This window comes from Xiphophorus hellerii, chromosome 8 (genome assembly GCF_003331165.1).
Source record: "Xiphophorus hellerii strain 12219 chromosome 8, Xiphophorus_hellerii-4.1, whole genome shotgun sequence".
NCBI lineage: Eukaryota > Metazoa > Chordata > Actinopteri > Cyprinodontiformes > Poeciliidae > Xiphophorus > Xiphophorus hellerii.
In genome coordinates, this window is record NC_045679.1 from 7,596,637 (window position 1) to 7,614,752 (window position 18,116).

The following is an 18,116-nucleotide window of genomic DNA, read 5'->3' on the forward strand; positions in this document are numbered from 1 at the left end:
TGATTGGCTGCAGCCTCTCTGCACTGAAACATGAGACATAAATCAGGTGAAACCAGTTTCTGTTACAAGGAAGTGAAACGCAGACAGTCACTGTGACTGAGAGCAGAAATGGAGCAGAGTCAGCTAAACCGAGAGACTTTCTCCTGTTCAATCTGTCTGGATCTACTGACGGATCCAGTGGCTACTCCCTGTGGACACAGCTACTGTATGAACTGTATTAAAGATCACTGGGATGAAGAGGATCAGAAAAGAATCCACAGCTGCCCTGAGTGCAGAGAGACCTTCATACCAAGGCCTGTTTTGAAGAAAAACACCCTGCTAGCAGCTTTAGTGGAGCAGCTGAAGAAGACTGGACTCCAAGCTGCTCCTGCTGATCACTGTTATGCTGGACCTGAAGATGTGGCCTGTGATTCCTGCACTGGAAGAAAACTGAAAGCCTTCAAGTCCTGTTTAGTCTGTCTGGCCTCTTACTGTGAGAAACACCTTCAGCCTCATTTTGATTCAGCTGCATTCAAGAAACACAAGCTGGTGGAGCCGTCCAAGAACCTCCAGGAGAACATCTGCTCTAAGCATGATAAGTTGTTGGAGGTCTTCTGCTGCACTGATCAGAAGTGTATCTGCTATCTCTGCACTATGGATGAACATAAAGGCTATGAAACAGTATCAGCTGCAGCAGAAAGGACTGAGAGGCAGAGAGAGCTGGAGGAGAGACGAGGAAACATCCAGCAGAGAATCCAGGACCAGGAGAAAGATGTGAAGCTGCTTCAACAGGAGGTGGAGGCCATCAATCGCTCTGCTGATAAAACAGTGGAGGACAGTGAGAAGATCTTCACCCAGCTGATCCGTCTCCTCCAGAAAAGAAGCTCTGAGGTGAAGCAGCAGATCAGATCCCAGCAGGAAACTGAAGTGAGTCGAGTCAAAGATGTTCAGGAGAAGCTGGAGCAGGAGATCACTGAGCTGAAGAGGAAAGACGCTGAGCTGGAGCAGCTCTCACACACAGAGGATCACAACCAGTTTCTCCTCAACTACCCCTCACTGCCAGCACTCAGTGAGTCTACACACTCATCCAGCATCAACATCCGTCCTCTGAGACACTTTGAGGACGTGACAGCAGCTGTGTCAGAGCTCAGAGACAAACTACAGGACGTCCTGAGAGACTCATGGACAAACATCTCACTGATGGTCACTGAGGTGGATGTTCTACTGTCAGAACCAGAACCAAAGAGAAGAACTGGATTCTTAAGATATTCATGTGAAATCACTCTGGATCCAAACACAGCAAACACAGGGCTGAGACTATCAGAAAGGAACAGGAAGGTGACAAGGATGAATAGAGATCAGTCTTATTCTAGTCATCCAGACAGATTCACTGATTATTTTCAGGTTCTGGGTAGAGAGAGTCTGACTGGACCTTGTTACTGGGAGGTGGAGTGGAGAGGGAGAGTTTCTGTAGCAGTCGCATACAAGAGTATCAGCAGAGCAGGATGGGGTAATGAATGTGGTTTTGGACGTAATGATAAATCTTGGGCATTATATTGTTCTCAAAACAATAGCGAATATTGGCACAACAGAATTTCAACCTCCATCTCAGGTCCAGTTTCCTCCAGAGTCGGAGTGTACCTGGATCATACAGCAGGTATTCTGTCCTTCTACAGCATCTCTGAAACCATGACTCTCCTCCACAGAGTCCAGACCAGATTCACTGAACCGCTACTGGCTGGAGTTTGGATTTATGAAACTGGATCCTCAGCAGAGTTCTGTAAACCCAGATAGATTTCCTCTTTCCTCTCAGATTGTTGATCAGGGTTCATGGTTCTGATGTCTCTGCTCTGCTGTTCTGATCTTCTTTATTTTTCCGGTTTAGTTCTTTGTGTTACAGGAGCCATAAAGGAAATCACTGCTGATCATTTATTTCATTCTTATGACAGAAATATTTCATGAAAATCTAAACTTCTCTGGACTCTAATGGTTTTCCTTTCATTTTTTATCCTTGTATTTCGATGTTTTATTTGTTATTAAATCAGTTGAGATCAAAGTGATCTGAACTTGCTTCTGTTTTCTATATTGTGATCCAAAAAACCTGAAACATCAAATCAGAACTGATGCTGTTTTCTTCTCATATTTTTAGATTTAGATCAGAAAAAATGTCTGTAGTTCTGTCTCTTTGGACTTCTTCAATAAAGAAACTTGATTACAGAGAAATGTTGAAAGTTTTCTAATCATTATTGTGATAAATTGTATGTTTAATTGTATGTGATAAATTGTATGTTTAGGTCGTCTATTGAGCAGAAACTTTTCCTCCAGAGTGTCTTATTTGCTGCTGGAAAAGATCAGATGTTTGGTTTCGTCTTCATTCATCAACAACACTCTGGATCCACCACCACAGAAAGATCCTGGTAGCAGGTAGATTTCCAGAAAAAGAGATATTATACAAGATGGGGCCAAAATCACGTTTGCACAGGATCTATCTGCAGAGACGGTGCGGATCAGACGCTGGTTTCACCCGGTGGTGAAGCTGGTTGTTGACATCGGTGCATTCTGCGGATACCAACACAACCCCTGCAAACGTCGGATCCTCCACGGTGGAAAGATCCATCTCTTCTCAACACCTCAAGAAGCTGAACAGTTTTACAAGACTCTTCCAAAATAAACACAGCGGATGCTTTTGGCCAGTGAGTCGTGAAAGACAAGCTGGTTAAGAAACAGGTAAACCGATAAGACATTCTAGCTATTCCTGCTCCAATAGAACTGATCAACGATCGGATCATAAGCAGGATAAGTTCTAAGTTAATGGGCAGTTCATATAAACATGGCTGATTGCTGTTACGTGCTCATGTATTCTAAGTCTAATTTGAACTGTTTTTGAATTAATGCTAAAAGTTAAGCCTTAAATAAGTTGTTACCGTTCTATTAAGGGCTAATGGTATAATTTTATTTTTATAGTGGACACTGTGTACGTATAGACCAGTGGTTCTTAACCTGGGTTCAACAGAACCCCAGGGGTTCGATGAGTCGGTCTCAGGGGTTCGGCGGAGCCTCTGCCGCGGCCATAATTTATATCAAACAGTTTTGAGAAGTCCCTCGGTAGTGAAACACCCAAATATTTGATAGACTCGGCCTCCCAATTCCAGTTGTACACAGTCTTTATTGAAGACGGTGGATTGTAGTTAAATGTTAATACTTGAGTTTTATTTATATTAATTTTGTAACCAGAGATTAAACTAAACTCTTCGAGCAACTTCATCAGTTTTGGGATTGTCTGTGTGGGCTGTGTTATACTTAACAATAAATCATCAGCGAACAAGGATAGTTTTTGCTCCCCAGATGTCGTTGTGACCTCTGACCTCTGCCTGATCAGTTGACTCATGGGCTCAATAAACAAGGCAAAGAGAAGCGGCGACGCACAACACCCCTGTCTCGTTCCTCTCTCCAAAGTGAATGAATCGGTCAAATCTCCATTAATTTTAATTCTAGCTGTTGGTTTAGTATATAATGATTTAAATGTGTCGATTATCGTTGTATGAAATCCAAATTTTGAAAGCACTTTATATAAAAACGACCACCCCACCGAATCAAATGCTTTCTCTGCATCTAGACTTAATATCAGTGCCTCTAGTTTTTGCTGAGTGACTTCTCTCATAATGTGTTTTCCTAATGTTGTCTTGGGTCTGTCTTTGCCTGACAAAGCCAGTCTGGTCTTTATATATTAAAGCTGGTAATATGACTTCTATTCTTTTAGACAGTATGGAGGTGAAGAGTTTATAATCATTGTTTAGCAGACTTACAGGACGATAACTCCCACATTCCAGTTTGTCTTTCCCTTCCTTCGGTATGACTGAAATCACTGCCTCTCTCCATGAGGGCGGATATTTTTATTTTCTAAAACCCAGTTGAAAGTTTTCTCTAATGTTGGGATTAGTTGGTCTTGCATAATTTTGTACCATTCTGTAGTGAATCCATCTGTCCCTGGAGACTTTCCCGTTTTAGTTCTCTTGATTGCTGATTGAATTTCCTCTTTTGTAATTTTGGATATTAATTTTTCATTTTGTTCATCAGTGATCGTTGGAAGATTGATCTTTTCCAGAAAGGCATCGATCTGGTTGTCGCTGCTTGTCTGTGACTGGGAATATAATGTTTTATAGTATTTTTGAAAGCAGTTTTTGATTTTCTCCGGATTAGTTTCTATTGCTTTTGTTACGTTGTTTCTTATTTTATGTATAGTTCTGCAGGCTTGTTGTTTTCTTAACCTATATGATAAAAGTTTCAGGGATTTCCCACCTACCTCATAGTATTGCTGTTTTATAAAAATAAGCTTTTTTTGGATTTCCTGAATGTTTATTTCTTCTATTTCTGTCTTTAGTTTTATAATCTTGTGTTTGGTGTTGTCATCTTTGGGAGATTTTGCATGTTCTCTCTGTAATCGTTTCAAATCCTCTTCTAATTCCTGGAGTTTTTTTTCTCTGATTCTCTTCTCATATGAGGTTATGGATATAATTTTACCCCTAATCTCTGCTTTTAACGCGTCCCAGATTATAGGAGGAGTCACTTCCTCATTATCGTTATTTTCTAAGTATAAATTAATTTCATGTTTTAGTTTATCTCTAATGTCCAATTTGTTCAAAATGTTAGAGTTCAGTCTCCACAGAGTGGACCTCCTCTTATTATTCAGACGGATTGAGATGTAATTGGGACCATGACCTGAAAGAGTATTAGGTCCCATTTCACAGCTGTCTACCCTAAAAAGATCTCCCTGAACATAAAGCAGTAATCTATGCGGGAGTAGACGTTGTGAGCATGTGAGTAGTGAGAGTAATCTCCACTCTTTGGGTTTCTTTCTCTCCAAACGTCCACGACCCCCACCTCACTCATCCAGGTATTTAATCTTCTGCTAATGTTTTTTGCGTCGGGTTTCCCATTTGAAGAGTCAATTTTCGGATTTAATCGGACATTAAAGTCTCCGCCGCATATTAAAATCCCCTGACTTTTTGTTATCATTATATCGACTATTTGTTTATAAAAGGACCAGTCACTTCCAGGAGGAATATACACATTAAGGAGAGTTATCACGATTCCTTCTGATTTACCTGCAACCATAACAAATCTGCCTTCCTTGTCGTTATATTCTGAAATGTGCTCATAATTTACAGCCTTGGATATGAGGGTCGCCACTCCTCTCCGCCTCCCCGAGCCATGTGAAGAGAAGTAAACATGTTTAAATCCTTGTTTATTTAATTTATCGTGTTCTGAGTCGTTGAGGTGTCTCTTGCAAAAAAGCGACTTGGATTTTATCTTTCTTTAATTTTGATAAGATTCTTTCCCTCTTAACTGGGTTGAGTACTCCATTTACATTAAATGATGCTATTTTTAAAGATCCGTTTTGCATCTATGTGATTCCCTCCTCCTTCTCACTCAGAAACCTGGTGCAGTTCCCCCTCCTGGAGGAGAACCGGCAGGGAACAAACAATTAACATAATACACATAAAACTGAACATAATGTGTCCATGTAACTTCCTAGGTAGGGGTCTATTAACCTGACCCTGTTGAGTCCCCACAAGGGGCTCGAAGGAAAAAATCTCCCTCCTCGGTGCAGAGGGAGAGGCCCTTACCTGCAACAGCCGCATGGCTGAAAAAAAAGAAGAAAAAACTGAGAAAAGTTTCCAAAGGAAAAAAGGTCCTGAATGAACCGGATTATTCAATAGTTTGTTTCCACCACTAGTTACAGATTTGGTTGAAGATATTTCACAGTTTCTCCCGCCGTCTTCGGTCTGGGGGAGATCCGCTGGGTCCCGGAGGGGCCGCAGGTGTTCTCCTGAAGGTGTTCTCCGGAAGGTGGTGTTCTCCCGAAGCTGTTCTCCCGAAGGTGTTCTCCTGAAGTTGGTGTTCTCCTGAAGGTGTTGTTGTCCTGAAGGTGTTCTCCTGAAGATGTTCTCCTGAAGGTGTTCTCCCGAAGGTGTTCTCCCGAAGGTGTTGTTCTCCTGAAGGTGTTGTTCTCCTGAAGGTGTTCTCCCGAAGGTGTTCTCCTGAAGGTGGTGTTCTCCTGAAGGTGTTGTTCTCCTGAAGGTGTTGTTCTCCTGAAGGTGTTCTCCCGAAGGTGTTCTCCTGAAGGTGTTCTCCTGAAGGTGTTGTTGTCCTGAAGGTGTTCTCCTGAAGGTGTTCTCCTGAAGGTGTTCTCCTGAAGGCTCGCAGCTTCTCCTTGTAGCTGGACCCCCGGCCGGCTGTAAATGCGCCCTTCGTCGCTGGTCGGTCCACTCTCGTCCAGGACAGTTGCTGCACCTGCTCCATGAGCGTCTCCGGAGGTCTGATGGTTGGCACGGTGAAGCCTCGTCTCAGCAGGTCCTCTGATGCCTCCTCCACCGTATTGTAGGTTCTGGTTCCGTCTTCGTATCCAACACGCAGCTTCGCGGGAAAAAGGGTCTGAAAGTGGATGTTACTTTCCTTCAAAACTTTGAGGATTTCTTTATATTCCCTTCATCTTTTAAGTATGAGAGGTGGATAGTCATGATCCAGGTTGATGTGATGTTCCTGCCATGTAAACCCCTTCCTCTGCCAGGCCTTACGGAGTATCATCTCTTTCGTACTGAAGCTTAAGAACCTGATGATGATGGAGGTGGTGGTGCGGCGGCTGCGGCCCCACAGACCGATGAGCTCTTTCAGTGTGGAGTTCAGGGTGTCTTCGTTTAACTCAACACCTTGACGGAGGAGGGCTTCGACAAATGAGATCATCGTCGATTCCTTCTCGGATCCCTCCGGTACCCCATATATCCTTATGTTCTCTCGTCTGGATCGACTCTCCAGATCCATCAATTTGTCCTCCAGCTTAGCGTGTAGCTTTAGCATAGCCGTGATAACCTCCTCCGTATTTAGGATCCTTTCCTCTGCTTTCTCCATACGTCCCTCCACCTCCTCCATCCTGGTGTTCACCTTCGCAAGTTCTTCTTTTATCGTCTCAAATTGTTCTTTATTTTCTTGGCGAAACCCTTTTAGTTCCCGCAGGATCAGTTCAGTGTCGGTCAATTTCAGGCGCTGCTCCTCGTGGCTTGTTAGCTTCAACCCGCTAGCTGCTAATTGTTGCTGCGTCTTTTCTCTCTCACCCACCTGACTTCAGTCGGCGGTTATTTCTCGAGATAGTGGTACAATCTTGTCCCCGCTTTTTAAGTTATTATATTGTTATATTTACTTAGGTTCTATGGGGAGAATTTCTCTAATTACTCCGGTTCAACCAGGAGGCTCTCGCTATGCGACCATTGTGATGGTGGTCCGGTCCGGAAGTCTCGTATTTAGTATGTTTGATAAATTAATTAAAAGCAGTTTTGGGTACACCAACGTTTGCTTTTGAGTAAAAGCTCCTATTTACTATCAAATGATATAGAATGCTGAAAATGTGGTCATTAAAGACAAATATTTCTATTGCACCAGATATTTTCTATTAAAAAAAGATTTCAATTTGTTTGTAATAATGTTGGACTGATTAATAAAATGTTTCCACCTCTTGCAAACACCTGTGGACAAGCCTGATTTTTAAATTAGTAGTTGCTGCCCCCTAGTGGTGAAGCTTCTGTCATCATTTGGTTTCAACAATAGAAACTGAGTTGAATAAAACTCACAGAGACGTTGTTGAATCCTGCAGCCATTGGATGGTTTTGTCTTGGAGGAACAGTCACAGGATCCTCCTGAGATACAATTTAATAAAAATCAAACAGGTTTCAGGAGAGAAAAAGGTGAGAAAAGGTCAAATGATTGGATTTTATTGGGATCTTTTAACTCACTGGAACATATCCTTCGTTACTAATGCCGATAGCGAGCGATGGAGAGTTGGCGTCTGGTTCGGTTCGCAGGTAGAAGACGATTTTTTTAACAATGTTGCAGTTAAATGTTAAATAAGGAAAATAAGTATTTGAACACCCTGTGACTTTGCAAGTTCTCCCACTTAGAAATCATGGAGGGGTTTGAAATTTTCACCTTAGGTTCATGTCCACAGTGAGAAACATAATCTAAAGAAATCTGGAAATCCAGGAGTGCATGTGCTATTATACAGACAAATGGTAACATTTAATCATGTTCCTTCATAATATTAGTTTACAATCATGTTTACTTTATTAAGTATATTTCTTAAGAACAGTTGGGCCCATTAGTATTAATTATTGTCTTTTTTTTACCTAAGATGAACCTCATGGTCTTATAAAACTTTAGGTGTAACATTGGCAGGATTATTTTTATGATCTGAACTTTGAGGCTGGGCGTAACCAAGATCTGCTTTGGGTGAACCTGATTGGCTGCAGCCTCTCTGCACTGAAACATGAGACATAAATCAGGTGAAACCAGTTTCTGTTACAAGGAAGTGAAACGCAGACAGTCACTGTGACTGAGAGCAGAAATGGAGCAGAGTCAGCTAAACCGAGAGACTTTCTCCTGTTCAATCTGTCTGGATCTACTGACGGATCCAGTGGCTTCTCCCTGTGGACACAGCTACTGTATGAACTGTATTAAAGGTCACTGGGATGAAGAGGATCAGAAAAGAATCTACAGCTGCCCTGAGTGCAGAGAGACCTTCATACCAAGGCCTGTTTTGAAGAAAAACACCATGCTAGCAGCTTTAGTGGAGCAGCTGAAGAAGACTGGACTCCAAGCTGCTCCTGCTGACCACTGTTATGCTGGACCTGAAGATGTGGCCTGTGATTCCTGCACTGGAAGAAAACTGAAAGCCATCAAGTCCTGTTTAGTCTGTCTGGCCTCTTTCTGTGAGAAACACCTTCAGCCTCATCATGATGTGGCTCCTTTAAAGAAACACAAGCTGGTGGAGCCGTCCAAGAACCTCCAGGAGAACATCTGCTCTAAGCATGATGAGGTGATGAAGATCTTCTGCCGAACTGATCAGAAGTGTATCTGTTATCTCTGCTCTATGGATGAACATAAAGGTCATGAAACAGTGTCAGCTGCAGCAGAAAGGACTGAGAGGCAGAGAGAGCTGGAGGAGAGACGAGGAAACATCCAGCAGAGAATCCAGGACCAGGAGAAAGATGTGAAGCTGCTTCAACAGGAGGTGGAGGCCATCAATCGCTCTGCTGATAAAACAGTGGAGGACAGTGAGAATATCTTCACCCAGCTGATCCGTCTCCTCCAGAAAAGAAGCTCTGAGGTGAAGCAGCAGATCAGATCCCAGCAGGAAACTGTAGTGAGTCGAGTCAAAGATGTTCAGGAGAAGCTGGAGCAGGAGATCACTGAGCTGAAGAGGAAAGACGCTGAGCTGGAGCAGCTCTCACACACAGAGGATCACAACCAGTTTCTCCTCAACTACCCCTCACTGCCAGCACTCAGTGAGTCTACACACTCATCCAGCATCAACATCCGTCCTCTGAGACACTTTGAGGACGTGACAGCAGCTGTGTCAGAGCTCAGAGACAAACTACAGGACGTCCTGAGAGACTCATGGACAAACATCTCACTGATGGTCACTGAGGTGGATGTTCTACTGTCAGAACCAGAACCAGAACCAAAGAGCAGAGCTGGATTCTTAAGATATTCATGTGAAATCACTCTGGATCCAAACACAGCATACACACGACTGGTACTATCAGAGGGGAACAGGAAGGTGACATGGATGAATAGAGATCAGTCTTATTCTAGTCACCCAGACAGATTCACTGGATGGTGTCAGGTTCTGAGTAGAGAGAGCCTGACTGGACCTTGTTACTGGGAGGTTGAAGGGAGAGGGTTAGTTTATGTAGCAGTCGTATACAAGAGTATCAGCAGAACAGGATCGGGTAATGAATGTGGTTTTGGATATAATGATAAATCTTGGGCATTATATTATTCTCAACACAATAGTGAATTTTGGCACAACGACATTTCAACCTCCATCTCAGGTCCAGTTTCCTCCAGAGTCGGAGTGTACCTGGATCACAGAGCAGGTATTCTGTCCTTCTACAGCGTCTCTGAAACCATGACTCTCCTCCACAGAGTCCAGACCAGATTCACTGAACCGCTACTGGCTGGAGTTTGGGTTTATAATACTGGATCCTCAGCAGAGTTCTGTAAACCCAGATAGATTTCCTCTTTCCTCTCAGATTGTTGATCAGGGTTCATGGTTCTGATGTCTCTGCTCTGCTGTTCTGATCTTCTTTATTTTTCCGGTTTAGTTCTTTGTGTTACAGGAGCCATAAAGGAAATCACTGCTGATGATTTATTTCATTCTAATGACAGAAATATTTCATGAAAATCTAAACCTCTCTGGACTCTAATAGTTTTCCTTTCATTTTTTTATCCATGTATTTCGATGTTTTATTTGTTGTTAAATCAGTTGAGATCAAAGTGATCTGAACTTGCTTCTGTTTTCTATATTGTGATCCAAAAAACCTGAAACATCAAATCAGAACTGATGCTGTTTTCTTCTCATATTTTTAGATTTAGATCAGAAAAATGTCTGTAGTTCTGTCTCTTTGGACTTCTTCAATAAAGAAACTTGATTACAGAGAAATGTTGAAAGTTTTCTAATCATTATTGTGATAAATTGTATGTTTGGTCGTCTATAGAGCAGAAACTTTTCCTCCAGAGTGTCTTATTTGCTGCTGGAAAAGATCAGATGTTTGGTTTCGTCTTCATTCATCAACAACACTCTGGATCCACCACCACAGAAAGATCCTGGTAGCAGTAATGAAGAGGAGGTTAAAGCTCCTCCACTGTCAACATTTGGGAAAACTGAGCTTTAAACCTGTGAGAAAGGTTGGAGACGTGTCATAAAACCAGTGGCGATAAAAGTGGGTATGCACTGTAAGCAGAGGGGCGCTGCACTAGAGGGGGCGCAAAAACCATGTGGGGAATTTTTCTAGTCGGCATTTTCTGTATTTAACAGCTGGATGCATGAAATGATCAGTAATAGAGGAACAGCATTGATTCTGCGCCCCCCGCCCTTTGACCCCACCGCCTCTCCCCATACATATACAGGTAGTTTGGGCAGGCGGCCCTTTGAGAAAATGCTGAAGCGTGTTTTTTATTTCTATTTTAAATTTGAATGGTAGTAATGCACTCGACAACAGGGAGCTAAAGATGGGGCGGCAGAAAACAAACTCCAGAACAGAATAAAGAAGATGGAGGGATGAAGATGATGGAGGGATGAAGATGATGGAGGGATAAAGATGATGGAGGGATGAAGATGATGGAGGGATGAAGAAAAGCTTTTCAAAGTGGTTGAAAGACAGTAGGTAAGTAAAGTCAGTGTATCAACAGGAGGGCTGTAAATATTCAGGTTAGCTTAAACTAGCCTAAAATGGCAGGTGGCTGTTGTCTTGTTAGTGTTGACAACTTTTTAAAGTTCCCGGAGAAGAAATTTGTGAGGAAAAGAGATATTATACAAGATGTAGAAATAAATTTCTACAAGAATCTAATTTGATTGAGCCAGAAATACATCGGATAACCAAAAGATGGCAGGTTCAGGTGATTCACTCTTCCTTTACCTTTATAATAACGCCAGAGGAGTCATTATTCTTATACATAAGTTAATACCATTTCAAACTATAAAATCAATCAAAGACCCAAATGGGAGATATATGATTGTACAGGGACATATTTCAACATTTAAACTAAATTTGATAAATATTTATGGACCCAACAATGATAACCCATCCTTTTATGAAAACGTATTCTTAACCTTGTCAACCCTGGAGGGACTTTATATTAAAGGAGGGACTTTAATTGCACCCTAAACCCAAGTCTGGATAAATCTACTCAAATTGATACCAGTCATACACAAACCAGGAAAATACTCCTTGCAGTAATAAAAATAAACAATATAACCAAGAATTAAAATCATTAGAGAGACAAATTAAATCCAGCGAAGTAGATCTATATCAGAGCAATGATCCTACAAAATTACACAAACTGACTGTTTTAAGAACCAGATATGATAAATTAACAGAGAAAGTGGCAAAAAACTTAATGTGGACTAAACAAGCATTTTATGATCAAGGAGAAAAGGCTGGTAAATTATTGGCTTGCAGGATAAAACGGATGCAAGAGGAAAGAACAACTAACAGCATAAAATCAAAATCGGACATTTTAACCACAGACCCTTCAGAAATAAATGAAAATTTTAGAGAATTCTACAAAACCTTGTATAAGTCTGAATATTCTGGAAACAAAGAAGCACAAGCTGCATTTAAAAAAAAATTAAAATTCAAAACTCTTTTAGAGAAAACAACTCTTGATAGTCCTTTAACAATAAAAGATCTATCTGAACCAATAGACAGCATGAATAGCGGTAAAACCCCAGGTCCTGATGGACTTCCAATAGAATTTTATAAAGCATTTAAAAATAAATTAATCCCACCACTTCTCAACATGTATGAGGAATCATATAAATCTGGAAGACTCACTGAGGTTAGCTACAATAACTCTTTTACTAAAACCAAACAAACCCCCGACTGAATGCTCCTCTTATAGAGGAATCAGTCTTACGGGATGTGACACAAAGATTTTGTGTAAAGCCCTCTCTAGGAGATTAGATAAATACCTGCCCAGTTTAATAATAGATGATCAACAAGGATTTATTAAAACAAGACAAGGCTACCATAATATAAGACGGGTTCTTAATGTATTACATGAAAAACATAATTGTAAGGACACAGCGATGTTATCATTGGACGCACGTCAAGCTTTTGATAGAATAGAGGACATTTCTGTTTGAAGTGCTGCCCAAATATGGACTTGGTGAAACCTTTCTAAAATGGATACGACTACTATATACTGATCCCACAGCACAAGTTTTAACCAATAATAACATGTCAAGACCTTTAAATTTACAAAGGTCAACCAGACAGGGTTGTCCTCTGTCACCACTGCTGTTTGTATTGGCAATAGAAACTCTGGCGATGGCTGTTAGAGCAAATACAGGAATATCAGGAAGTAGAGCTGGAGGAAGAGATCAGCTCATTTCCTTGTTTATGGATGACATCATATTTTTCATAAGTAATTTAAAGATCAGTATTCCTAATTTATTAAATCTAATAAAAGAATTCGGTGAATTTTCAGGATTTAAATTAATAATTCTAAATCAGAGTTAATGTTTCTTAATGAAGAAGAAAGGAGAAATCCTATCGTGGTTACAAAATTTAAAATAACTACAAAAGGTTTTACTAATTAGGCATTAAGATCACCCCATCCCTCAATGAAATAAGAGCAGCAAATTATAATCCCCTTGAAGAAAAAGTTACAGAAATGCTTAATTGATGGTCAAATTTGCTTACATCCATCATAGGCCGAATAAATTTATTAAAAATGACAATCTTGCCTAAATTTTTCTTCTATTTTCAAACACTTCCATTGCCGCTGTCAGATTCATTTTATGACAGTCTGGACAAACTATTTAACCAATTTATTTGGAGTAATAGAAAAGCAAGACTCCGTTTAAAGCTACTCTATTTGCCCTATGAAAGAGGTGGACTTCAAGTCCCTAATCCCAGATGGTATTATATGGCCGCCCAACTAACACCAGCTACTCATTACTTTTGTCTGATGAACCTCCAGCTTGGGTAGACACTGAACAGCAATCTGTTCCAGATTTACCCTTAAACACCTTTCTATATTCTTCAGATAAAAATACACTTAAAAAAGAAGGAACCCTTTCTTAAAAAATACAATTATAACTTGGCATGCAGCACATGAACATGTAGGTGACAGTCCAGAGTTATCACAATTTACCCCTATTTGGGGTAATGAAAGGTTCACCCCAGGGAAAAATGATGAAGGATTTAAACTATGGATGATCTGTCAGTTGGTGTTCAAGTCGCCTTATTGTATTTTTTAACTGAACTGAAACACACAGAATTCCACAGCACATCTACATTAAGGTTGTCATAGTCAAGCTAGCATAACTGAACTACTTCCCTCTTCCTCACAGTTTTATTTCTCTTAATTAAAACGTTTTCTTGACCTTGTTATCTTGATGGAAAACCAAAGGCATTCAGAAAATTAAAGATCTATATGCCGATGGCATGTTGCTTACTTTCTATCAGTTATATAAGAAGGATTTAATACCCCCAAAACATTTTTTTAAATATTTGCAACTGAAAAATGATATGTCATCAAACCTGAAACAAATAGTTGACATTCCACCTTTAACAAAAATAGAAGAGGTGTGCTTTGGGGACTTAAAAGGGAAGGTTTTCTTTCTGTGTCCTATAATTTGTTGATGCTTTCCTCTAAAGATTCAACAATAGATAAGTTAGACGCTTGGAGAAGAGATTCTCTCAAAGATATAGATGAGGAAGACTGGAATCAGGCTTGTTTAAAAGCACAAAAACAAACAATAAACACGATCTAAACTTCTGCAATATAAATGGCTAATGAGAACCTATATAACACCAGTTAGGCTTCATCATATTCCAGATACTTGAACTAAATGTTTATTTGAAAAATGAACTCTTCTCCATTGTTTGTGGGAATGTCTTAAAACTCAGAAGTTTTGGAGGGATGTTATTGGGTGTCTATCTGAATTGTTTAAGCTGAAAGTCCCATTAGAGGTTAAAATCTGAGTTCTAGAAATAAACCCAGTGGAATGTAAACAATCACAGATGAAACCTAAACTGATAGTTACAGACTTCTTCAAGCCAGAAGATCTATTGCATTATGCTGGAGGAGCATAGAAGCTAATTAGCATTAGCGTCCAAGCTCCTCCCTGGGACTCTGGAAGAAAGAAATTGCAAATTTGCTCGGACTGGAAAACCTGACAAACATCACCAAGGTAACCAGCGAGACTTTGAGAACCTCTGGGAGCCAAATATGAGGATCATGGTTACTGAAGGTGGAGCTTATTAATGGGGGTCTTGAACAGATGTCTTGTCTTGTCTACAATTTCTATTCATATATTGCCTTGTTATTTTTCTCTGTCTTAATCTAAAGGGTTTTGTATATTTTTGGAACTGAATACATGTTTACAATGTTAAGTTTGTTGTTCGTAAGTTTGTTGTGTAAAAAAAGAGAAAATTCAAAAGAATATATTGGAAAAAAAAAGAAAGAAAGTAGTTGTGCATAAAACCCAGAAGAACCAGTCAGATGTTGAACCTTGAATTAAATGATTCTCTGAAAACTAAATGCAGAAATAGACCTCTGTCTCATATCTGGCAGTAGAACTACTAAATGCAGTTTTGTTAAAGTTTTACAGCTTTATAAAAAGACGGATTACAAACTGATATGAACACGATGCAAACATTGGACTCTGCAGTCTGTTGTCATTACAGAGCAGTTAGGAAACAGGAAGCATATTTTCCCTTAACCACCAAACACATCTAGTTTCTTCACCAAGAATGATTCTTTCATTTTATTCTCTGAAGCTGCAGAGAGCTAACATGTTAGCAACCTGAGTTTAAGAGACTCAGTCAGTTGTTTTGAACAGAAAACTGTTGTGAAGATGATTCAGCTTAAAATATTATTGCTTTCAGAGCGCTCCTCTTCCTGGTCTCACACACACTGAGTCTGGGTGGAACCAGCAGCTGCTGAAGCTGGAGGCTGATTGGCTGCAGCCTCTCTGCCCTGACATGTGATTGGTGGATCACAACTCAAGCTTGTTTCTGTTCTGAGGAAATGAAACTAACAGTCAGTGCTACTGAGAGCAGAAATGGAGCAGCAGGCAGTTCAGCTGGATCGAGAAACTTTCTCCTGTTCCATCTGTCTGGATCTACTGAAGGATCCAGTGACAACTTCCTGTGGACACAGCTACTGTATGAACTGTATTACAAAGTTCTGGGATGAAGGTGAGAAAAAGGAAAACTACCACTGTCCTCAGTGCAGGAAAACCTTCACACAGAAGCCTGACCTGCAGAAAAACACCATGCTAGCAGCTTTAGTGGAGCAGCTGAAGAAGACTGGACTCCAAGCTGCTCCTGCTGACCACTGTTATGCTGCACCTGAAGATGTGGCCTGTGATTCCTGCACTGGGAGAAAACTGAAAGCCATCAAGTCCTGTTTAGTCTGTCTGGCCTCTTTCTGTGAGAAACACCTTCAGCCTCATTATGATTCAGCTGCATTCAAGAAACACAAGCTGGTGGAGCCGTCCAAGAACCTCCAGGAGAACATCTGCTCTAAGCATGATGAGGTGATGAAGATCTTCTGCCGCACTGATCAGAAGTGTATCTGTTATTTCTGCTCTATGGATGAACATAAAGGCCATGAAACTGTGTCAGCTGCAGCAGAAAGGACTGAGAGGCAGAGAGAGCTGGAGGAGAGACGAGGAAACATCCAGCAGAGAATCCAGGACCAGGAGAAAGATGTGAAGCTGCTTCAACAGGAGGTGGAGGCCATCAATCGCTCTGCTGATAAAACAGTGGAGGACAGTGAGAAGATCTTCACCCAGCTGATCCGTCTCCTCCAGAAAAGAAGCTCTGAGGTGAAGCAGCAGATCAGATCCCAGCAGGAAACTGAAGTGAGTCGAGTCAAAGATGTTCAGGAGAAGCTGGAGCAGGAGATCACTGAGCTGAAGAGGAAAGACGCTGAGCTGGAGCAGCTCTCACACACAGAGGATCACAACCAGTTTCTCCTCAACTACCCCTCACTGCCAGCACTCAGTGAGTCTACACACTCATCCAGCATCAACATCCGTCCTCTGGGACACTTTGAGGACGTGACAGCAGCTGTGTCAGAGCTCAGAGACAAACTACAGGACGTCCTGAGAGACTCATGGACAAACATCTCTCTGATGGTCACTGAGGTGGATGTTCTACTGTCAGAACCAGAACCAGAACCAGAACCAAAGAGCAGAGCTGGATTCTTAAGATATTCATGTGAAATCACTCTGGATCCAAACACAGCAAACACACGACTGGTACTATCAGAGGGGAACAGGAAGGTGACATTGATGAATCAAAATCAGTTTTATTCTAGTCACCCAGACAGATTCACTGATTATCCTCAGGTTCTGAGTAGAGAGAGTCTGACTGGACCTTGTTACTGGGAGGTGGAGTGGAGAGGGGAACAAGTTTATGTAGCAGTCGCATACAAGAGTATCAGCAGAGCAGGATGGGGTGATGAATGTGCTTTTGGAAATAATGATAAATCTTGGGCATTATATTCTTATCAAAGCAATACTAAATTTTTGCACAACAACATCTGGAACTCCATCTCAGGTCCAGTTTCCTCCAGAGTCGGAGTGTACCTGGATCACAGAGCAGGTATTCTGTCCTTCTACAGCGTCTCTGAAACCATGACTCTCCTCCACAGAGTCCAGACCAGATTCACTGAACCGCTACTGGCTGGAGTTTGGATTTATGGTACTGGATCCTCAGCAGAGTTCTGTAAACCCAGATAGATTTCCTCTTTCCTCTCAGATTGTTGATCAGGGTTCATGGTTCTGATGTCTCTGCTCTGCTGTTCTGATCTTCTTTATTTTTCCGGTTTAGTTCTTTGTGTTACAGGAGCCATAAAGGAAATCACTGCTGATGATTTATTTCATTCTTATGACAGAAATATTTCATGAAAATCTAAACTTCTCTGGACTCTAATGGTTTCCCTTTCATTTTTTTATCCATGTATTTCGATGTTTTATTTGTTGTTAAATCAGTTGAGATCAAAGTGATCTGAACTTGCTTCTGTTTTCTATATTGTGATCCAAAAAACCTGAAACATCAAATCAGAACTGATGCTGTTTTCTTCTCATATTTCTAGATTTAGATCAGAAAAATGTCTGTAGTTCTGTCTCTTTGGACTTCTTCAATAAAGAAACTTGATTACAGAGAAATGTTGAAAGTTTTGTAATCATTATTGTGATAAATTGTATGTTTGGTCGTCTATAGAGCAGAAACTTTTCCTCCAGAGTGTCTTATTTGCTGCTGGAAAAGATCAGATGTTTGGTTTCGTCTTCATTCATCAACAACACTCTGGATCCACCACCACAGAAAGATCCTGGTAGCAGTAATGAAGAGGAGGTTAAAGCTCCTCCACTGTCAACATTTGGAAAACTGAGCTTTAAACCTGTGAGAAAGGTTGGAGACGTGTCATAAAACCAGTGGCGATAAAAGTGGGTATGCACTGTAAGCAGAGGGGCGCTGCACTAGAGGGGGCGCAAAAACCATGTGGGAAATTTTTCTAGTCGGCATTTTCTGTATTTAACAGCTGGATGCATGAAATGATCA

At 41.0% G+C, this 18,116-nt stretch overlaps 3 protein-coding genes across 3 annotated transcripts; all 3 read left to right on the plus strand.

Moving 5' to 3' along the window:
- The first annotated feature begins 43 nt into the window (after positions 1-43).
- LOC116724533 (E3 ubiquitin/ISG15 ligase TRIM25-like) lies at positions 44-2,202 on the plus strand. The gene has a single exon (XM_032570283.1). The coding sequence runs from the start codon at positions 109-111 to the stop codon at positions 1,771-1,773; it is 1,665 nt and encodes a 554-aa protein (XP_032426174.1). The 5' UTR covers positions 44-108; the 3' UTR covers positions 1,774-2,202.
- A 6,111-nt stretch (positions 2,203-8,313) lies between these two features.
- LOC116724525 (tripartite motif-containing protein 16-like) lies at positions 8,314-10,474 on the plus strand. The gene has a single exon (XM_032570276.1). The coding sequence runs from the start codon at positions 8,375-8,377 to the stop codon at positions 10,043-10,045; it is 1,671 nt and encodes a 556-aa protein (XP_032426167.1). The 5' UTR covers positions 8,314-8,374; the 3' UTR covers positions 10,046-10,474.
- A 5,012-nt stretch (positions 10,475-15,486) lies between these two features.
- On the plus strand, positions 15,487-17,722 carry LOC116724519 (E3 ubiquitin/ISG15 ligase TRIM25-like). The gene has a single exon (XM_032570270.1). It carries the CDS (start codon positions 15,608-15,610, stop codon positions 17,291-17,293), a length of 1,686 nt encoding a protein of 561 aa, XP_032426161.1. The 5' UTR covers positions 15,487-15,607; the 3' UTR covers positions 17,294-17,722.
- The last annotated feature ends 394 nt before the right edge of the window (positions 17,723-18,116 follow it).